The sequence below is a fragment of the Telopea speciosissima genome, chromosome 9 (genome assembly GCF_018873765.1).
Source record: "Telopea speciosissima isolate NSW1024214 ecotype Mountain lineage chromosome 9, Tspe_v1, whole genome shotgun sequence".
Taxonomy (NCBI): domain Eukaryota; kingdom Viridiplantae; phylum Streptophyta; class Magnoliopsida; order Proteales; family Proteaceae; genus Telopea; species Telopea speciosissima.
The window spans coordinates 36,584,696-36,608,305 of record NC_057924.1 but is presented as its reverse complement, the minus strand read 5'-3'; the positions used below and the strand labels follow the sequence as shown (position 1 = coordinate 36,608,305).

The 23,610-nt window shown below is 41.3% G+C and overlaps 1 protein-coding gene across 1 annotated transcript; it reads left to right on the top strand.

Moving 5' to 3' along the window:
• The first annotated feature begins 3,180 nt into the window (after positions 1–3,180).
• LOC122638856 (late secretory pathway protein AVL9-like) lies at positions 3,181–21,836 on the top strand. Its single transcript, XM_043831706.1, has 2 exons — positions 3,181–3,327; positions 21,543–21,836. Exons 1-2 carry the CDS (start codon positions 3,181–3,183, stop codon positions 21,834–21,836), a joined length of 441 nt encoding a protein of 146 aa, XP_043687641.1.
• Positions 21,837–23,610: the final 1,774 nt, after the last annotated feature.

Genomic DNA, 23,610 nt, shown 5'->3' with positions numbered 1-23,610 from the left:
AACCTTTCCCAAGAGTTTAGAAGAGTTTAGAAGAGAATAGAAAAGAAATGGGGCCCTCTCGGACTTAAAAACCCTGTGCCCGATTCTCTGAGCGATGGCACTGGGCGATGTGGTAACGCCCAGAGACATCGCCCAGTGTGTACAATTTTGCTATTTTTGGGTTATTTACATACAAGGGCTCAAGCTTTGGCCATATTATCCTTAATGAACATAAAATATGAACTTTCATAGATGGTTAAAAAATCTATATATATAGAAAAAAATAATAATAATAATAAAATAATAAATTAATTAGGTATTACGCAGACACAACCTTCTTAAACCCAAAGGGGGTGAAATTTCTATTTGAGGGCTGAATAGAGCACATAGGGCTTGACAAAATTTTTTTTGTTGTTGTGCTGATGATACATATTTAATATATGTAGATAAATGTGTATAATGATTGGTGTGTACTATCTAATTACCACATGTTTGGATATTGTGAGGTACGAACTGCTTGGAGTGCTATTATGCAAACAGAACTTAGATATGTAGGTATGTTGTAATAAGGGATTAGTAAGTACAGGGAGCGTAGATCTCATCCTAACCAAGGCCTAGGATAGCTGAGAATAGGACCTAATAGGGTTCGTAGTAAATCAAACACCTAGACGTTAGGGTATCTCGAGCTAACCCAAAAGTTAGAATTTTATCCATGGTCACTAAAATTTTGGTAGATATGTACTTAATTCTTTTAGTTAAGTATGCCCTAATGTCTAGAACTATTCTATGTGACAGGACCCACTATCTTGATTGAGGCTGGAGACCCCAGCATCATGCTTTATATTAGACATCTACGAGAGAGACTGAGATGGATACAGCTAGTGTTACCCCGAGCTGAGAATCGACTGGACTTTTACTTGGCCATCGCTGCCATTAGTGGACCTGAGGAACAAGAATATTTTATGAGATTAGCTGGAGAGGTAAGAGCTAACATAGAATTTCTACTGGCAATGGAGTTTGTGAATGGGAAGAAGCTGGAGATGCTCGCCTGCTAGATCAGGTAAATAAATAAAAGTCCTTTATTTAACTATCTAAAATTTTTTAGTAGTGCCATCCATAGCATATTGCCACATAAAATGTATAGGAAAGAGGAACATAAAGCATTCAATAAGACACATCACCTAATAAACCAAGACAGTGAATCTAACAATCCACCTTACTGGTGTGACTCGTGATACTCATTGAAACTGTGGACTGGATTTGTACCTGCTTAGCTAGAAAACAACTGTTGATCCATATAGATGAAAATGGAATATTCAGAGAAGCGATAATGGTCAACACTAGAAGTTCTCATGGAGGTCGTAAAGGTAAACAACCTAGAGTTGTACCGGAGGTTGAGCTGCCTAACGGAGCTGAGGCTCAAAACTCTGAGGCATTGGCTGCTGCATCAGGAGCACCAGCGATTGCACAAGCTACTATGGCAGCACCTCAGCCAAATGTGGCAGCCGACGATGTGACTGCATTCATGACCACGATGATGCGGACCATGCAACAACAACAAGAACTGCTTGGTCAAATGTCAACTCAATTTGCAACTATAATGCACGAGCGCACTGCACCACCACCACCTAATCGACCCGTACTATTTCCACCACCTGTGCCTTAGCATTTAGTGGAAAATTCCTCCGCCAAGGTTATGGAGAGATTCAAGAAACTTCAACCACCAGCATTTTCGAAAATAACCTTTGAGGCAATGCAGCCGGAACGATGGATCAGTGCCCTAGAAAAGGCATTTGAAGTACTTGAGTGCACGGACGCACAAAAGATTATTTGTGTGGGTTATCAGTTGCAGAATGAAGCCGAAGCTTGGTGGAAGGCAACTAGGCCTAATTTGGAAGCTGCTCACCCAAATCCCACGTGGGCGCAGTTCAAGGAAATTTTCTTCAAGCACTATTTCCCTGAGAGTTTGAAGGACGGGAAAGAAGCAGAATTTATTGCACTGGTGCAAGGAACTAAATTAGTGCTGGACTATCAACAGCGATTTGAGGATTTGTTCCATTTTTCCCCAGAGCACCTGAAAGGGGAAGTTAGTAAGGCCAAGAAATTTGAGAAGGGACTCAAAATTGAAATTGGGTTAGTACTGTCAATTATGGACATTCGGGATTATGCCCAAATGGTTGATAAGGTGAAGACAATGGAGGATAGGTTCAAGGAAAAGGAGAAAGAAAAGACTGTGACGTCGACTAGTTTGAACAAAAGGTCAAATAATTTCCAAACTTTTGGCTGGCCAAATAAAGCTTACCGCAGAACCAACTTAGGCTCCGTCTCGACTCCGTGTTGTAGGCCGAATGTGGGTCAGAATTCTTTTCGCCCTACATTTACTCGACCTGTTCAACCTACTACAAGTCAAGCGATGACAGCGGCCTCGCCAGTCCAACCAGCAACAAGTCAAGCGAGCAAAGCTTCAACACCTGGAGCTCCACCCTTTAAGTGCTATTTGTGCAACAAGGAAGGACATATAGCCAGAGATTGCAGATCGTGTGGGTATGGCAACAGCTCATCAAACCAGCCCTACGCTAGGTCATTTCAGCCACGAGACAATCGGATGCAAGGAAAGGTGTACACCTTAACAAATGAAGAAGCTGGGGCAAACCCCGACATATTAACAGGTAAGTTGCTGAACACTACTTAACTATAGGTAATAATTGGCTTACTATGTGTAACCTAAATAACTTAAGAACCCTAGGTACCCTGAATGTCTCAACCATAGCCGCACGAGTATTATTCGACTCAGGCACTAACCACTCTTTCGTCTCCTCAACCTTTGCGAGTAAGATGAAAGATCAACCAAGGGACATTGGGCACGAGCTAGTAGTCAGCACACCAACAGGGAGTGTCATGAGTTTGAAGGAGGTCTACGACCCTTGTCAGATTGAAATTTGTGGGAAGAATCAAACTGCATGACTGATAAAGATGGATATAAATGATTTTGACATAATCCTAGGCATGGACTGGTTGTCGACCTATGGCACAAACGTCTTGTGTGCGGAGAAGAAGATAAGGTTCAACTTGGAAGATGGGTCAGACTTCACCTATCAAAGTGAACCAAGGAGGACATCCATAAGGATAACATTATCCGTACTCCAGGCGTGGAAGTTACTAGAAGAAGGATGCCAAGGCTTTTTAGCCACTGTGATAGACATGGAGGCGAAGATAAAACCCCTGGAGGAACTCCACATCGTCAAAGAGTTTCCTGATGTATTTCCAGAAGATCTGACTCAACTGCTGTCGGACCGCGATATAGAGTTCGCGATTGATTTGATTCCTAGTGCAGCACTGCTATCTAAGGTACCATATCTTATGGCACCTATCGAGTTGAAAGAATTGCAGGCACAACTTCAAGACCTACTGAAGAAGGGATTTATACGACCCAGCGTGTCACCCTAGGGAGCACCCATGCTGTTCATTAAGAAGGACAGTAGTATGCGACTGTGTATCGACTGATCTATTTGATCAGCTACAAGGAGCGAGAATTTTCTCCAAGATTGATCTTAGGTCAGGATACCATCCACTGAAGATCAAAAGTGGTGACATTCATAAAATGGCGTTCCAAACTCGATATGGACATTATGAATTCTTAGTTTTATCGTTCGGGTTTACCAATGCCCCAGTAGCATTCATGGATATGATGAATAGAGTGTTTCATGATGTGCTGGATAAGTTCATCATAGTATTTATTGACGACATCCTGGTGTATTCTAAGAGTGAGGAAGAGCACGTGCGACACCTTACTTTCGTGTTGCAGCGATTGTGAGAACACCAGCTCTTTGCTAAATTTAGTAAATGTGAATTTTGGCTTCACCAAATTGGTTTCCTGGGACACATCGTCACCAAAGATGGCATCAAAGTAGACCCAGGCAAGGTGAAAGCAGTTCTCGAATGGGAGACTCAAGAATGCCCTACTAAAGTTTCTTAGGAGGGTTTATTGAAAATTTTCACGATTTTGGCACCAATGACTAAACTTACAAGGAAGGGAGCCAAATTCGAATGGAATGAAGAGTGTGAGAAAAGCTTTCAGGAGTTAAAGAACCGATCAGTATCAGCTCCAGTCCTAACCATTCCAGACAGAACTAGAGGAATGGTGGTATACACTGACGCATCTAGAATAGGGTTAGGTGGCGTCCTGATGTAGAGAGGTAAAGTGGTAGCCTATGCCTCCAGGCAGTTAAAAGAACATGAGAAGAATTACCCCACTCATGATTTGGAGTTGGCAGTGGTAGTTTTCGCGTTAAAAATCTGGCGACGTTACCTATATGGTGAAAAGAGTGAAATCTTCAACAATCATTAAAGCCTGAAGTATTTCTTCACCCAAAAGGAGCTGAACATGAGACAGAAATGATGGCTGGAATTGGTAAATGATTATGATTATGAAATCCAGTACCACCTCGGCAAGGCCAACGTTGTTGCGGATGCATTAAGCAAGAAATCTTAGACTGCGTCCCTCGCATCTTTGGTCGTAAGTGAGCAGTTGATAGAAGAAGCTCGAAAGTTTGATCTGGAACTCATGATCGAAGGAACGGCTATGCAATTAGTAGCTATGAACCTGTAGCCATCGATATGAGGAAATAATTATGAAGCAACCATTGGATCTCGAGCTAGCCAAATTAATTTGGGAAGTTCAACAAGGTGTTCATAAGGACCCAGATTTTTCCTTGGCCCAAGATGGTGCATTAAAGTTTTGAGATAGACTATGCGTGCCTAATGACTTTGACATCCAAGACCGAATTTTTAAAGAGGCGCACAACTCACCCTACACAATCCACCCCGGAAGCACAAAGATGTACAAAGATTTAAAGAAGTATTACTGGTGGATGAGAATGAAAGCAACCATAGCAATATACGTGTCCAAGTGCCTCACCTGTCGACAAATAAAAGCAGAGAGACACCGACCGTATGGATTGTCACAGCCACTTCCCATACCTGAATGGAAATGGGAAAGAATTACTATGGATTTCGCGACAAATCTGCCCAACCCCAGGAAGGGCATGAATGCAATTTGGGTGATCGTAGATAGGCTAACAAAGGTAGCACACTTCATACCGATCAAAATAAGTTATCCAATGGAGAAGCTTGCCCAGATATACATTAAAAACATAGTTCGCTCTGACAGAGATCCTCGATTCACCTCAAGGTTTTAGAAAAGTTTGCAGAAGGCATTGGGATCTCAACTAAATCTTAGCACGACTTTCCATTTGTAGACGGATGGACAATCAGAAAGAACCATTCAGACTCTGGAGGACATGCTCCGAGCCTGTGTTTTGGAAATGAATGATAGTTGGGATGCTCACATACCTCTGGTGGAATTTGCATACAATAATAGCTACCACTCCACCATTGGCATGGCACCGTTCGAAGCACTCTATGGCAGGAAGTGTCGAACTTTGCTTTATTGGGATGAAGTTGGTGAGCGGAAATATCTCGGACCTGAGATGATACAAGCGACCTGCGATAAGGTGGATATTATAAGAGAAAAGATCAAGACAGCCCAGTCAAGACAGAAAAGTTATGCCGATAATTGAAGGAAAGATATTGAGTTTAAGGTCGGAGAAAAAGTATTCCTTCGAGTATCTCCAACCAAGGGATTGCTACGTGTTAACAAGAAAGGCAAGTTGAGCCCAAGATTCATTGGTCCTTATGAAATTCTTAATAAGGTAGGACCAGTAGCATACCGACTGGTGTTACCACCATCTTTGTCAGGTATCCACGATGTTTTTCATGTGTTGATGTTGAGGAAGTATATTAACAACCCGACACATGTATTGTCAACTGAACCTGAACAGTTGGATGTTGATATGACCTATGAAGAACACCCCACGGAGATATTGGATAGAAAGGAGCATAACCTCCGTAACCGCACCGTCGCTTTCGTGAAAGTTTGATGGGGAAATAACCCTGTAGAAGAAGCTTCATGGGAACGTGAAGAAGAAATGAAAGAGAAGTATCCCCAACTTTTTGGATACAAGGTAAGCAAATTCCGAGGATGAAATTTTTGTAGGGTGGGGAGAAATGTCAAACCCTACTCCTGATTGGTTGGATTTTTAATTGAAGGGAAGGAACCCCTAGCCAGGCAACCAAGATCACTGTGGAACATCACTCCACTCAATGAGAACAATGAGAATACCTTGAATAGGTTTCCCTATATACCTGTTAGAAGATGGATAGCAGACCCCTGCAATTCTGCAGCTCATAGTCTGATGTATGACTTGGATCCCAGGTAATCTCTCTCCTCCTTATAATGGTGGGACCTACCTCTAAAAAAGTGTGTAAAATCCCCTAATGGGCATATGGGGACAATACCCTGACCAAGGGTCAAACCCCTGTGCAAGCCCCTTTGAGTTTCAGTTGCTGGAATTCTTTGGGCCATGGCATTGGGCGATGCAGCAAGGCCCAGTGACATCGCCCAGTGGCAGATTCTACATATTTTTAATTATTTTAATTATGGGGACCACCCAATATAAACATGGAAACCGTCCACTAATAGAGGGGAGTCTGAGGGACCACCTCATGCCCTCAGTTCACTGTGGACCCCACCGATGAGCCCAGAATCAGTTGAAATCAGTTCAAAAACTGATTTTTTTACAAAGGGACTTAGTGACCAAATAGACCTTAGTTGGTCTTGGGCCTATAAATAGGCAGGCCTGAGCTCATTTAGAGCTCTTATTTCCTGCTGAAACTGAGAGAGAAAGAGAGGGAAAAGGAGAGAAAGAGAAGAAGAAGGAGAAGAAAGAAGGAAGAAGAGGAGGAGGAGACCTGCTGCAGCAATCCCAGCCTATAATCGAGCCTATTCTCAGGCTACTTCAAGTATAAAAGAACCTATCCTCACCTGCAGTTCGCATTCCCCCTCTGTATTTACTGTTTTTTCTTCTTGGGCAGCCCAGACTAGCTAGGGTTTGCCCAGTTTTGGTCCAGATCTGCCATGTAGACCTTGTGCATGGAAGATCTGAGATCTTTAGCATTTTTAATATTCTGTTTTGTTGCTTTTGTGGCCGAAACTTGGCTGTGCACAGCTGCACTGCCCAGATTCACTTCTGATCTATGGATTAGAACCCTGGGTGTAAGCTAGGGCTGTAGAGATCAAACCCTTGATGATTGCAGCCCTGGACCCTCATTTGGCATGCTGTTCCAGCCCTGCATGTGGTTGAAACCAACTCCCAAGCTTAGCCAAAACCCTGAATACTATTCATCTGGGCTACTTGGGCAGCCACTGTCAGCCTAATGATGGATCTGATGGGAAATCCATTTGGGCCATGGTGTCGACCATATCAGGGACTACTAGACCTCCCTGACATGCAAGGGATCAGGTCTGATCTCAGCCTTGAGAGCCCAGCCTTGAAAACTCAGCCTGCATCGATTCTACAGGCACTGGGCGATGCAGCAATGCCCAGAGCCAACGCCCAGTGAGTGGAAAATCACTGTTTTGGTGGACAGAGTTGGGGAGATCTCACCTAATGGCCCCTGGACACTGTGGGATGTGGGAAAAGACTAAAATACCCTTCCCCACATCTGCCCATGATTAATGAATGCTTTGGAACCCTAGTGGGCCCTGTAGGTAAAGGAAGCCCTGCTGTGCTTGGTCCTACAGCACAGATAAGGTGTGGACAGCACTGTAAGCATATCCCAGACTAGGGTCAGGTACAACCCTAAAAATGACCATTTTACCCTTTGAGCCACTAACATTGGTTGATGCACCGGGACATGACCTAAGGTCCAGTGCAAGGCCGGCCCAGTGATTCCAAGTGTAACCAACTAAACCCTGGGTCAATCCAATAAGATTAGGGTAACCCTAGGACTTCTAATGACAGACTGGTAACTTAACATGGCAACTTTTGATTTATATCTAGGACTTGATCCTGTGCTCAAGGACAATAACCAGACAACTACTGGAACTGAATTTGTGACTGAGTACCTAGAGCCAAGTGCTGGTGAGTGAATAATACTATCATATGTGTATATGTAATTATAATCTGTTGTCGGATAATATGAATTGAATATAATTGCTGTGTTATTTACTTCTATTCAATTAATCAAATCACTGCATAATGATTGTTTGATGATCAACACTGTGAATTCTTTTATGATGATTGTGAATGTTAGACTAGATGCTATAGTCGGCTTGGAAATGGGGCCTGTGGTAGCCCGTATTATGGGGTACAGTTGACACCGCTTGACTCATACGATGCCATATAGACATGGGGCTAGAGTTTCATCACCCGTGCTACGCACCCTTGCCAACAAGGGTTAAGGTGTTGGATGCCTATGGGGGGCGACCATCAGAAAAGGAGAAAAGAGAAAAAGAAATGAGTAGAACACCAGAATGGTGCATGAATGTGTAGAACACCGGAATGGTGCACATGGGCTATAAGCCAGAAAAGAAAAGAAAGAAATGGATTGCCCCACGGGTTAATCACAGAGGGCTGGTTGGGCTGACCTTGGTGAACGAATACGGGAGCTGACTAGTCCTCTCCGATAACTCAATGGGTGTATCGCGGGAAGGGGTTAGAAGCCTGCACCAGGGATACATGTATTGGGGATTGTAGTAGCACAGACCCGACTTAGTTGTAATGATAGGTGGATAATAATAAAATCTGGACTTGCATATCATGTAGGATCATATGAATTGTGAATTGTGATTGCATGTGCATGCATGATTGATGTTATTTGCTCATGAGCTCAGTGGGGCTCACACTCTATTATGTAATATTTTTCTTCGATGATTTTGCAGGGGATGTCGCTGTGGCATGGCGGGTCATTTCGAGGAGGAGACTTTTGGTTGTTACAATGATATTGGTGTGGAACCCGACGGAGGACATACCGATCCTGTGCACATTTTTGGTGGTTGTTGATGAAGACCATTGAAGTATGTTCATGATAGCTTTTTGACTTGGGGACTCCTTTTGGGTTATTTGGAGTTATCCCCGTTCTGACTTTGGTTGTTGTAGTTTTTTTTCCTTTTTCCTTTTTGGGGTTGAGCATGCTCGCCCTGTACATGTCTTTGTATGTAGTATTGTACTTATCAGCTTTGTTTCTTTGTTTTCTTTGTGTGGGTTGATGGGAAATGTAAAATTTTTATATGTATATATTATCACTGTTTCCCCGTATCGCTATGCTTCCTTTTATTATTGAACTGTAGTTTATCTGCTGCACTCTGATCTTGCCTATGGTAAAGAGATGGTTGTGGTTCCATGATCGTAAGCATTGCTTCTAGATCTGTGGGATTTGGCGGATTGTCGTTGTGCAATTTGGGTCACCTACCCAATCCTCCTAGGGGTTGGTTTGGGGTGTGACACCTTCGATCCAATCAAGATCTCTTGCGGACATCAATAAACTCTTGGGTTTTCCTATGACCTCTTGTGCCATGCTCTTGACTTCTATGAAAAAGGCATGGGATGGTCGGGTGATTGATGACAGCTCCTTTGAGGAGTTATTGGATCAGGCCCCTAGGAGTTTCCTCCTCTATCTTGTCTCCAATGTCCTTTTCTGGGATGGGCATGGTCGCACGGATCCTTTCTTTGCTTGCTTTGTTGAGGACTTTGAGGATGCGACGTCTTTTAACTGGGGCGGTTCTGCTTACGTCCATTTCTTGAGGATGCTGGACCGAGTTGCTTTTGGCGCACCTGCCTCATCGATTATGCCTATGTTCTCTGGGTGTGCATCTTTCCCTTAGGCTTCTTCTTGGTATTCAACCTTCCCTTTGTTCTTGATGTTGATTCCTTCTCTTATTGACAAGTGCGGTGCTATAAAGTCCTCAGTGTACATGCGCCAGGTCTTCCTAATGAAGTAGATCCCTACATTCCTAGGGCTATTTGCAGGGGGCACCCTTATTAACGAGCTATAGGTGTGTCTCCAGCTAAACAACTTGTCAGTCCATCAGGTAAAAAAAATTCTTTGTGCATTTCTATATTTTTTGAATTGATCCTCTTCTATACTGGCCTTACTGAGTTGATTCTGTCAGCAGATTCATTGGCAGCTCTATGATGAGGGGTAGATTGATGATCCTCGTGACCAGGAGGAGTATCTATATGTCTCCCAGCTTGTTCAGAAGCGGATAGCCTTTGAGTGTCCTAGAGGGATTGAGTTATATCTCGGGGAAAGGATCACTCTCCAGTGGCACACCATGCAGATAGTACCCCGACCTCCTCCTTCTCATGTCCATGCACCTCTTCTGTCCCCTAACATCGAGGAACTGATAGCTGGTATCCGTGCTTTGGAATTGATTGTAGCCAATCAGAACTACCAAGATTTCTTTTATCGAGAGACGGTCTGTGTCCGCTTGACCCAGGAGGGTCCCGTGGTATGCTCTTGAATCTCAGTTTTCTTGTGATGTTCTTTTCTTTTCCTTTTGTACTTGATAATCTTGTCCCTTTTGCAGTATCCAGGCCGTCGCTGGATTCTTGGTGAGTATGGGTTACCACCTTCGTACGGTTGCAGTGTGAACTCTCACCCCTCTCATGTTATCAATGTCGGCCTGCCTATGGAGCAAGCAAGTGATCTGATTCCAGGCTATCAAGGATGGACTATTCCTTCCAGATTCGATACTAGCCTTCAGATTGTTCTCCCTGCTTGCAATGTTCTAATCATGACCTGGGTCTCCCGATTCCTTATTGTGGGTTATATTGGCTCTTCCCCCCCCCCCCTTTTCTTTTGATTACCTGGTCTTAGTGTTGATCTTTGTTTGGTATCATTATATAGATCAGTGCTGAGAGATATGCTGACATGCGCTAGATGCATGTGAGTGTAGATGCTGAGTTCTAAGAGCGGATACATGACTGATGAACACATTTATGTGTGAAATGTTAGGGCATAAAGCATACATTTTACCACATTGGACAGAGTTACTCGATGCTTTCTTGTGCTTTTCAGATTTTAGGTGAATTCTTGTGAAAATGGAGGAGATGATGCTAAGAAAATATTTTTAAGCTATTTAGAGGTGTTAATGGCATGGATGAGTAGCCCATCGAGTGGGCTTCGCAACGGTTCAAACGGCACTTGATTCCAAGTTGAAACGAAGAAGTTATGGCCGTTTTCGTAACGACGCGCGAAAATGGTCTGTAGGGGTTTATTTATAATTATTAACAGTCGGACGGAGACAAAGTGAAGCGGAAGTTCGGATTTCAGAGGCCTTAATGTAATTATCAGAAGTTACTTTACTGTACCCGAAAGATTCCATTTGGAAGGCTCTGGACAGTCCAACTACAACTTGAGATTTCTTGGGCTCCCCAACTCCAAATTGGACGAAATTTGGGTCTATTTTGGGTGATTTTTTGCAAGGAACACAATGGTGAGGCCTATATAAGCACTCCATGCTCCACGTTTTCTGAAAGACAATGGATATTTTATTTACTCTTAAAGGAATCCTAGTCAGCACCCTTACTCTCTCTCTCCTCCAACTTCTCAAGGGCACTTCTGGAATTCTACTTGGGATAGATTTATATTTTCTCATCTATGGAAGGTTGAAAAATCAAAGATGCTTTGATTTTATTGCTTGGAGAAGTTATCTACAAAGAAAAGGAAGCACTTGTTAGAATTGGAAGTTTATTTTTCTAGAAATAGAAGGTCTATGTAAACAATCTTCTCTTCTTCTTTTTTCTATTTTTTTTTTTCTTTTTTCGTAGGATTCAAGGCATTGTAAAAGAGAAAAGAGAAGAGAATACTCTATTTTCTTAAGAAATATTTCTCCTACACTTCTATCTTCTCTCTTCTCCTCTCTTCCACCTATAAATACCACCTACCTCTCTTGTAAAAATTGCTCATTCACTTAGTGAAATTTCTTCTCTTCTTCTTCTTCTAATTTGTGATTTTTGGCTTTTCTAAGTTCTAATTTACTTTTATGATTTTTAGTTAATGGTTATAATAGGTTTAGTTTATGCTTTAATTTCAATTAAAGTCTTCAATTGGGTTGTAATTTCTTAATTCTAGTTTAGGTTTTAAGCTTTCTAGTCTAAGTTCTTAAGTTGATGACAAGACTTGAAGATTTAGAAGAGGAGGCCATGGTGAGTTTATGCAAGTATTCAAGCTTTTCAATTATATTCATGCAAGCACATCCAAGTTTTACTATCTAAACTCTCATTCTCATTCTCCATCTCCTCTATCTCTCTCTATCTTCTTCTTCTTCCCCCTCTATTTCTTTTATTTTAATTTTATATGGTTGTGGTTTATGGATGCATTTTTATTCCCTTATTTCTTTTTATGTGGTTAGTATGTGTGACTGCATTTTTATTTCTTTCAATTCGCTTTAGTTTGATAGGTTAGATGCTCATGTGTTAGGACGTCGATTTAATCCCTTAATTTTGTTAGATGCTTATGAGTTAGGATGCATTGATTTTCGTTTGTTTAATTAGTTTAATTTAACACTTCAATTTGGTTCACTTTGCATTACTTTTAAGTGAGTTAAATAGAGTGGCGTATATCTCCTCGTGTTTGACCCGTAGCTACGATTAACCCGTACGCTTGCGGTTTTATTTTAACTCAAACAAGTTTTTGGCGCCGTTGCCGGGGAGATTATTGTCCATTTTATTTATCTTATTTTTAAGTAGTTCGAAGTGTTTTAGTTTATTATTTTCTCTTCTTTTTTTTGAAAAAAAAAAAATCAGTTTTTGAAAACCTCTTCTTATTTCTCTTCTGTTTCAAATAGTGTGCGCCCAATCTAAAGTCCTTCATATGCTTCAACCCTCCATCTTTTGGTGTCCCTCATAGGATTAAGTTACCTATGACGCTACATCTTGACTTGGTTGGGTGGATTGACATGTGACTTATCTTTGGAGGTGACCACTCTTGATAACAGGAAAGCGACATAGTGAGAGTGTTGGAAACATAAACGTATAGTAGACCTCCATTCTACATCAGAATCCATATTGGAGTTGTACGTAGGTGGCTATAGAAGACTATACGGGTTCCCTTGCTGTCAACCTATATGGCATCCTTACAGCTTTTGAACCATTGTTTCACTTTTTGAGGGATAGAGATGCACTATCTACCTTGGGCTCCCTCTTATTTCTAGTTTTTTTTTTAAGTGTTTTATTTTTTTTTTAATTTTTCTAAAGGAGGCCTCATATCTGTTTAGGTGGCTAAGGTGTGGACTCGTGATTCAAGTAATTGGCTTATTAGAAGACCACCTTCTCTACCACCTTTGACCATGGGTGACCAACAACCCAAGACTCTTAAGGATAGGTTTTACCCCACCAGGACTGCACAACCCTCATGCATTAGTCTGCCTGTTGTTATAGGGAATAACTATGAACTCAAGACCAACTTCATCAGCATGCTACCCCATTTCCATGGGATGGCTAATGAGGATGCATATCTCTTCCTTAGGGAATTTGAGGAGGTCTGTGTTCTAATTAAGGTCCATAATTTGACTGAAGATGCAGTTAGGCTTAGGTTTATACCCTTTGCCCTGAAAGACCAGGCAAAGAAGTGGCTCTATGGACTGTCAACAAACTCCATTAATACATGGGATGAGTTCACCATTGTCTTTTTGAGAAAATTCTTCCCTCTTTACAAGACCAATAAGCTTAAAAGTGACATCCTCCAGTTCAGGCAGAAACCACACGAGTCCTTTTCTAAATTCATGGAAAGATTCAAGGACCTCCTCTTAGAATGCCGTCATCATGGTTTTGACTTGTGGCAGCTATGCCAAATTATTTATGAGGGTATTGATTATCAGACCAAGCAACTTGTAGAGTCTATGTGTCCAGCAGGCTTTACTTCTTTTTCTGAGGAGAATGATGCATGGACATTCTTAACTAACTTGGCTGATAAGACTAGGGAATGAGAATCTTCCCAAGAGGCTGAAAGGACCACTAAGGGGTATCTCATTGAGAGTATGCCAGCCAAGGAGGCCAAACTTGATAGCCTCATAAAACGGTTGGAGTCCATAGTTCTTAAAGAGTCTATACCAGTTAATCCGGTCAACCATGTGTCGGTATGCAGTTGGTGCCAAACCCCTGGACACCTTTCTAAGGAATGCCCCAACACCTTGGTGGGCAATTCCAGCACTGAAAATGTAAGTGCTCTCTACCAAAATAACCCATATAGCAATACTTACAATCTAGGATGGAGAAATCACCCCAATTTCTCATGGAATCAAGGGAACCAAGCAGGCCCATCCAACTTTAACCATCAAGGCCAGGTTGGTGCCCAAAGGACCAACTATGCACCACAAAGCCAAGGAATGTCTCCTAACCCCTTTCCCCCTCGTCCTCATCCAGGACCTTCTATTAATTCTGCTAGGCCTCCTCTCCTTGCACCTTATCAGCAACCCCAAGGTTTACCAATACAGGAGAGGCAACAAGACTGAAGGAGATAGACAACAAGATAGCTCTTCTCATGATAAGCCACAATAATATGAAAAAACAACTCATCCAGCTTGTCACAATCCTGCATGAGAGGGAAACAGAAAAGTTACCTAGCCAGCCTGAGCCAAATCCTAGGCATCAGGTTCATATTCAGCAAGGTACCCAAGCTCCTCCAACCAATGTTGCATAAGGCCAACATCACCAAGGGCCCTCTAGACAGGTAAATGTTGTTTATGCTTTAAGGAGTGGCCGTGAGTATCAACAGGTTAGTGCACCTTAGTCTTTACCATCTCATACTCCTGTTGATTCTCTCCCTTCTGAAGAGACCATTGAAGTGCCTACTGTTCCAGGTTCGTCTGATGAAACTAAAGATATACCAGATGATTTGGTTGAGGAAATCAAAGAAGATTCTGTTGAGGAAGTTAAAAAGACCAACCCTAAAAGAATTTATACCCCACCTACCCCTTTCCCAAATAGGTTGGTTAGCAAGAAGTCTCCTTCTGTGGAGAAGATATTGGATGTGTTCAAACAGGTTCAGCTGAATATCCCCTTGTTGGATGCTATTGCCCAGATCCCCGCTTATGTTAAAGTCCTCAAAGACTTATGCACCCAAAAGCGGACCACCAATATGCCCAAAAAGGCATTCTTGGCTGCTAACATTAGTTCTCTAATCTCACAGCCAGTAGCAGCCAAGCATAAGGATCCTGAAAGCCCCACCATCTCTTACACTATAGGCCATACCACTATTGATCATGTTTTATTGGACCTTGGTGCAAGTGTGAACCTCTTACCCTTTCATGTCTACCAACAACTGGGATTGGGAGAACTAAAACTGACCAAAATTACTCTTCAACTTGCAGATCGGTCGGTTAAAGTTCCTAAGGGAATGATTGAGGATGTCCTGTTGAAGGTTGGGGAATTTATTTTTTCTGTGGATTTTATTGTTTTAGATACCCAATCCACTGCCAACTTCAAGGACCAAATCCCAATTATATTGGATAGACCATTCCTAGCTACCAGTAATGCTTTAATCAATTGCAGGAATGGTCTCATGAAATTATCTTTTGGCAATACTTCTGTTGACTTTAATGTGTTTAGGTTGGGCAAGCAGCCTGACATGGATGAAGAAGTGCATATGCTTTAAGGATTTCTCGATAATATTGATACGTTCTTTGAGATTGATTTTGATTCGGGATTTCAAGAATGTATGCAAGAATTGGAGGGTGTTGATGATACTCCCTTATCTGAGGTCTGGAGCATCCAACCACCTTTGGAGCCCCTTGGACCCCTATCCACTTCCATTCCCAAATCCTCTGTTATTGAGCCCCCCACATTAGAGTTGAAGGCATTGCCCTCCAACCTCAAGTATGCCTTCTTAGGACATGATCATACTCTTTCTGTTATTATTGCTTCTGATTTGACTTCTATTCAGGAAGAAGAGTTGGTTAAGCTTCTAAAGGATCATAAGGAAGCCATAGGTTGGACCATATCTGACATCAAAGGTATTAGCCCCTCCATTGTCTAACATCATATACATCTGATGGAGAGTTCCAAACCTTCTAGGAAACCCCAAAGGAGGGCTAATCCTGTAATGAAAGAGGCAATCAAGAAAGAGATCCTAAAATGCTTGGATCATGGCATCATTTATCCTATTTCTGATAGCCAATGGGTGAGTCCTGTGTAGCTTGTGCCTAAGAAAGGAGGAGCCACTGTAGTTGAGAATGCCAATAATGAGTTGATTCCAACCCGTATCCAAACGGGATGGAGAGTGTGCATTGACTATAGAAAATTGAATGCGGCAACTTAGAAGGACCACTTCCCCTTGCCTTTTATTGATCAGATGTTAGAGAGACTAGCTGGCCATGAATATTATTGTTTTCTTGATGGTTATGCAGGCTATAACCAAATCCCTATTGCTCTAGAGGACCAACACAAAACCACTTTCACATCCCCTTATAGAACCTTTGCTTACCGGCGTATGCCTTTTGGGCTTTGTAATGCCCCTGGTACATTCCAAAGGTGCATGATGAGTATCTTTTCTGATATGATTGAGCACTCCTAGAGGTGTTTATGGATGATTTCTCTATTCACGGCTCTACCTTTTCTCATTGCTTGCATCATCTCTCTTTGGTTCTTAAAAGATGCATAGAAAAGAACTTGGTTCTGAATTGGGAGAAGTGCCACTTCATGGTGAAGCAAGGCATAGTTCTTGGTCACATTGTGTCCAAAGAAGGGATAAAGGTTGATAGATCTAAGGTGGACCTTATAGCCAATTTACCACCACCCAAGAGTGTGAAGGATATTAGATCTTTTCTTGACCATGCAGGTTTTTATAGAAGATTCATCAAGGATTTTAGCCAGATAGCTAGACCTCTCACCTTTCTTTTGGCAAAGGACTGCCCATTTGATTTCTCTTCTGAGTGTCATGATAGTTTTAAGCAATTGAAAATAGTGTTGACTTCAGCCCCCATTATTCAAGCTCCAATTTGAACAGTTTCATTTGAGCTTATGTGTGATGCCTCTGATTTTGCTATAGGGGCTGTTCTTGGGCAAGAATCAACAAATTGCCCCATATGATTTATTATGCAAGTAGGACTCTTAATGATGCACAGCTTAATTATACCACCACTGAGAAAGAATTTTTAGCTGTTGTGTTTGCTTTAGAGAAGTTTAGGCCTTACTTGGTTGGATCATATGTGATTGTTTATACTGACCATGCAACTATCAAATATCTTGTGCAAAAGAAAGATGCTAAGGCTCGCCTCATTAGGTGGGTCCTTTTGTTACAAGAATTTGATTTTGAAATTAGGGATAAGAAAGGGTGTGAAAATTTAGTTGCAGACCATCTATCCCGGCTGCCTAATTCCTTGACTGTTGATTCTCCAGTCAACGAGAATTTTCTTGATGAGTATCTGATGGCAGTGTCTAGTGAACCTTGGTTTGCTGACATTGTTAATTATCTGGTTACGGGTGTGACACCTGCACATTGGTCCACCCAAGATAAGAATCATTTCTTTTCACAAGTTAAGTATTTCTTTTGGGATGATCCTTATCTTTTTAAGACTTGTCCGGATCAGGTAATCCAGAGATGTGTCCCTGATCATGAGCAACAATCTGTCTTATCTTTTTGCCATGATCAGGCTTGTGGAGGCCATTTTGGGCCTAATAAAACTGCGGCCAAGGTTTTACAGTGTGGATTTTATTGGCCTAGTCTATTTAAAGACGCTTTTACTTATTGCAAGGCATGTTCTTCATGCCAATCCTTAGGGCGTCTTACTAGGAGAAATATGATGCCCCTCAACCCAATTCTGGTGGTTGAGGTGTTTGATGTATGGGGTATTGATTTCATGGGGCCTTTCCCCAACTCTTTTGGTAACTAGTACATATTACTTGCTGTGGACTATGTGTCCAAATGGATTGAGGCAGTTGCTTGTAAGACCAATGACCACAAGGTGGTTGTGAAATTTTTGAAGGAGAACATCTTCTCTCGTTTTAGTACTCCCCGGGCTATCATTAGTGATCGGGACAAGCATTTTTGTAATCGGCCTTTTGAGGCCCTCATGAGAAAGTATGGTGTCGTCCATAAGTTGGCCACACCCTACCATCCCCAGACTAGTGGTCAAGTTGAGGTTTCAAATAGGCAGATCAAGCAAATTCTTGAGAAAACCATCAACCCAAACTGCAAAGATTGGTCTAACCGGTTGGTAGATGCATTGTGAGCCCATAGGATAGCCTTCAAGTCCGATCTTGGTCAATCTCCGTACCGTCTGGTGTATGGAAAGGCATGTCACTTACCTGTAGAGATTGAGCACAAGGCCTTTTGGGCTATCAAGAAGCTTAACTTTGACCTACCCACTGCAGGTGTCCATAGAAAACTCCAACTATCTGAGTTGGAAGAGCTTAGGAATGAGGCATATATGAGAATGCCCGGATTTACAAGGAAAAAACCAAGGCTTTCCATGATAGGCATATTTTGAGAAAATCTTTTGAGGTAGGCCAAAAAGTTTTGTTGTACAATTCTCATTTGCATATCTTTCCAGGTAAGCTACGCTCTAAATGGGATGGCCCGTATATTGTTCAAAAAGCTTATCCTCATGGGGCTGTTGAAGTCCTCAATCCAAGTACAGGAGCTACTTTCAAGGTCAATGGCCAAAGATTGAAGCCGTACATAGAGATGCCTACTCCAGTTGAAGAAGAGGTCATGGATCTCCATGAGCCTCTTTACCTTCACCCCTGATATCCTAGTATGTATCCCCTCCCTTGTCCTTGTTCTTTCTTTTCTGCATGCATTGAGGACACTGCATGAATTAAGTGTAGGGGGGTGTGTTGGACTTTAATTGTGAATTTTGATTGTGGCGATAGTTTTTTGTTATATGCATAAGTCTCTTCAATTTGCAAAGCGAGAGTGAGAGGGAATTAGGTACCCTCCTAGCATGCGAAATAATAAAAAAATCCCTTTTCGAGGATGGTAGTTGGTTTGTATCCGGTGATGGAGATTGAGTTTGAAAATATGAGTGCTACTTCATGTGATGGTTAGATTCCTCTATGTGTTTATAGACCCCTTTGATCTTTTGGCTAGTAATTGAGACCAATTTGTTTATGGCAAGGCATGAAAGTGAAAGTGAATGAAAAAAAAAAAAAAAAAAAAGAGAGAGAAACAGAAAGAAAAGTGGAATTCCTTGGGACTAGACAGGGCACTGTGCCTCATGAAGTAGGGTGACTTGATAGAAATTCCTTGGAAGGAAACTCAAAAAAAAAAAAAAACCTCTTGCATCAATGTCTCAATGTCTTATGGATACATGCAAAAAGCAAAGCTACCAAGTGTCTGGTGTATGCTCCACCATGTCATTCAGAGAACAGTAGTAGAGTAGAAAAAGAGTTTGTTGTTGAGAAAAAAAAAAAAAAAAGCTTTTGCCTTAATGCCTGGAAAAGAAAGTATGGTCAAAAATACTCAATGCCTAAGTCTTTGGTTACATCAGTACTATGAGTGGTTTACTTGAAGGTGAGTAGTGTTCAGAAAATATGAGGAGATCCCTTGACCTTGATGCATGCTTGTTACTTGAATTGATGTGGGGTGATAAAATTCAAGTGTGGGGGAACCTTTGGCTCCTTAATCTTTAGTTGAGTATTTTTTTGAGATTGTGTGCCTTATCTTACTTATGCCATAAGAAAAATTTACGTCATTCTTTTTGATTTATTGAATTTTGGGTGTATATTCATTGTAAACACCCACGAGACACAACTCGTCCACTAGGGATAACCTAGGGGTTGAAAGGCTTGTTGCACATGCTAAGTACAACCGTGGTTCCTACGAAAGTAAGTTAGGATTTTTTTTTGCATTCTAGGTTAGTTTATCTTTTGCTTTACTTGAGGACAAGTAACGTTCAAGTGTGGGAGAATCTGATGAACACATTTATATGTGAAATCTTAAGGCATAAAGCATACATTTTACCACATTGGACAGAGTTACTCGGTGCTTTCTTGTGCTTTTCAGATTTTAGGTGAATTCTTGTGAAAATGGAGGAGATGATGCTAAAAAAATGTTTTTAAGCTATTTAGAGGTGTTAATGGCATGGGTGTGTAGCCCATCGAGTTAGCTTTGTAACGGTTCAAACGGCACTTGATTCCGAGTTGAAACGAATAAGTTATGGCCGTTTCCGTAACGACGCGCGAAAATGGTCTGTAGGGGTTTATTTATAATTATTAACAGTCGGACAGGGACAAAGTGAAGCGGAAGTTCGGATTTCAGAGGTCTTAATGTAATTATCAGAAGTTACTTTACTGTACCCGAAAGATTCCATTTGGAAGGCTCTGGACAGTCCAACTACAACTTGAGATATCTTGGGCTCCCCAACTCCGAATTGGAAGAAATTTGGGTCTATTTTGGGTGATTTTTTGCAAGGAACACAATGGTGAGGCCTATATAAGCACCCCATGCTCCACGTTTTCTGAAGGACAGAATGGGTATTTTATTTATTCTTAAAGGAATCCTAGTCAGCACCCTTACTCTCTCTCTCCTTCAACTTCTCAAGGGCACTTCTGAAATTCTACTTGGGATAGATTTATATTTTCTCATCTATGGAAGGTTGAAAAATCAAAGATGCTTTGATTTTATTGCTTGGAGAAGATATCTATAAAGAAAAGGAAGCACTTGTTAGAATTGGAAGTTTATTTTTCTAGAAATAGAAGGTCTATGTAAACAATCTTCTCTTCTTCTTTTTTCTATTTTTTTTTTCTTTTTTCGTAGGATTCAAGGCATTGTAAAAGAGAAAAGAGAAGAGAATATTCTCTTTTCTTAGGGAATATTTCTCCTACACTTCCATCTTCTCTCTTCTCCTCTCTTCCACCTATAAATACCCCCTACCTCTCTTGTAAAAATTGCTCATTCACTTAGTGAAATTTCTTCTCTTCTTCTCCTTCTAATTTGTGATTTTTGGCTTTTCTAAGTTCTAGTTTGCTTTTATGATTTTTAGTGAATGGTTATAATAGGTTTAGTTTATGCTTTAATTTCAATTTAAGTCTTCAATTGGGTTGTAATTTCTTAATTCTAGTTTAGGTTTTAAGCTTTCTAGTCTAAGTTCTTAAGTTGATGACAAGACTTGAAGATTTAGAAGAGGAGGCCATGGTAAGTTTATGCAAGTATTCAAGCTTTTCAATTACATTCATGCAAGCACATCCAGGTTTTACTATCTAAACTCTCAATCTCATTCTCCATCTCCTTTATCTCTCTCTATCTTCTTCTTCTTCCCCCTCTATTTCTTTTATTTTAATTTTATATGGTTGTGGTTTATGGATGCATTTTTATTCCCTTATTTCTTTTTATGTGGTTAGTATGTGTGGCTGCATTTTTATTCCTTTCAATTCGCTTTAGTTTGATAGGTTAGATGCTCATGTGTTAGGACGCCGATTTAATCCCTTAATTTTGTTAGATGCTTATGAGTTAGGATGCATTGATTTTCGTTTGTTTAATTAGTTTAATTTAACACTTTAATTTGGTTCACTTTGCATTACTTTTAAGTGAGTTAAATAGAGTGGCGTATATCTCCTCGCGTTCGACCCATAGCTACGATTGACCCGTATGCTTGCGATTTTATTTTAACTCAAACAATGACATCCAACGATTGGTAAGTACTTATTCCTTTACTGTTTCCTTGTTCCCTCCTTGGAGCCTAATTATCCTAGAACAACCTTGTCCCTTCATTATTTCAGTGTGCCCAGCTCAACAAGATGAGAGAATCTCAAGACTTGTTTGAGGGTCGCTGTCAGCACTATTCAGAGGAGAACAGGTGCCTTCAGAGGCGGCTAGCATCTATAGGACTCTTTCCATCGCCATCCGAGGCTCATGATGGGAATGACGATGATGGTGATAGTGACCATGATGATGGTGGCGACGATGGCGGTGGCAACTATGATGATGATGATGATGATGAGGTTGGTGGTGACGACAATGAGTTCATCCCAGAGGTTGAGAGCAAGGCTTCGTCCTCTGATGGGGAGAACTAGTCTTCTCCCTCTTTCCCAGTTATTACAAACACTTTTATTTTTATGCTTTTGGAATGTTGTATGAAGTATGAATGTTGGTTACTTATTTGGCTTGTGAACAAAGTTTGTTATTTATTTTGAGATGTTTACTTTTTCCTTTTCAAGACACAATTCCAAACGTTTTCATTTGGTCTCCAATTGTTACATGGATGGGAATGGAAAAGAAAAGAGGGATTAAATTGATACATAGTCCAATAAGGTCACCCCACCATTACATATTTCATCCACTAGTCATCTAGTAGATTCAGGACTTTCAGTGTCAGCTCTTCCAGTGGTCGAACCTCCACTGTCAATGCTTTTGGAGTCGAAAGACACTACATGGGTACAAGATGAGGCAAAGCAATATGAGTCCAACCTATTGACCTCCCATAATCTCTGAAGAAATCTAAAGCATGCCATGATGGATCTCCATAATCTTTCTAAGGATTGGTAATCACACTGTAATGCCTTATCGAGAGTTGCCGTCCTCGGGGGACGCCTCTTACCTATACTCACCTGAAGAACCTTCTAATGAACTAGAAAAGACCTCTCTCTCTCTTTTTTCTTTTTTTTACTTTTGACTCAAGGAATAGTTAGCTCCTATTAGCAAAATACGAGAAGATGCCAAATGGCAGATTTTTGTTGGATGGAAAAATTCTTTTGGATGGGTGGTGGAGATTGCCAGATGGCGGATTTAGGAGCATGCCCTTGGTGAAGGGTTTTTGTGATCGCACTTCAACATGCCAAGTTGCCTACGTATCCTTTGGAAAGGAATCAGGTCAAATGTAGTTCATGTAGACCTGACGACTACACAAAATATTTTTTTAGTTGGTCCATGTTGACAAGGCCCTTGACTTCTTCTCCATCAAGATCCATGAGTCAAATAGCTTGCCCAGTTAAGATTTCCCTTACTTGATAAGGTCCGCTCTAGTTTGGCTTGAACTTGCCCCTTGGGTCGTGGATGGGTGCTCTTTGTTCTCAAAGAACCAAATCCCCTACTTCAATGTTTCATGGGTGAACCCATTTGTTGAAGGCCCTCGCCATTCTGAGTTGGTACTTTTTGAGGTGATCCAAGGCCTTCATCCTCCTCTCATCTAACAGGTTGAGCTCATCGTGCCTTGCCTGCATCCATTCTCCTATAGGTAGTTTGCTCTCCAGTAGCACTCTGAGGGATGGTACTTGAATTTCCATAGGTAATACTACCTCCATTCCATAGACCAATGAAAAAGGAGTTGCCCCAGTAGAAGTTCGAATGGACGTCTGATAAGCCCATAATGCATATGGGAGCTTGTCTACCCAATCTCTATGAGTATCAGCCATCTTTTGTAATATGACTTTGACATTCTTATTGGCTGCTTCCACTATCCCATTAGTCTGTGGTCTGTTAGTCATAGACCGGTGTCTCTGGATACCAAATTTGGTGTAAAACTTATCTATTTTTCTCCAAAAATGTGATCCCTGATCAAATATGAGGGCCTGTGGTACTTTGTACCTGCATATGATATTCTCCTTGATGAACTTTACTAACATTGTAGCCGTCAAAATAGCATAAGACTGTGCTTCCACCCATTGGGTGAAATAATCTATGACAATGATGATGAATTCATGCCCATTGGATGCTTTCGGGGTCACCTTCCCTATGATGTCAATGCCCCATATAGAGAATGGCCAGGGGGCGTTCAGTAAATGAAGTTCCGTGGGAGGAATGTGAATAATGTTGACGAATATCTGGCATTTGTGACATTTTCTCACAAAC

What these genes read in the sequence shown, in the direction of transcription:
- LOC122638856 (XM_043831706.1), top strand. Translation starts at nt 3,181, where the DNA reads ATGGAGGCGAAGATAAAACCCCTGGAGGAACTCCACATCGTCAAAGAG. An exon ending in GTGCAGCACTGCTATCTAAG is followed by an intron (nt 3,328 to 21,542) that starts GTACCATATCTT and finishes TCATTATTTCAG; the next exon opens with TGTGCCCAGCTCAACAAGAT.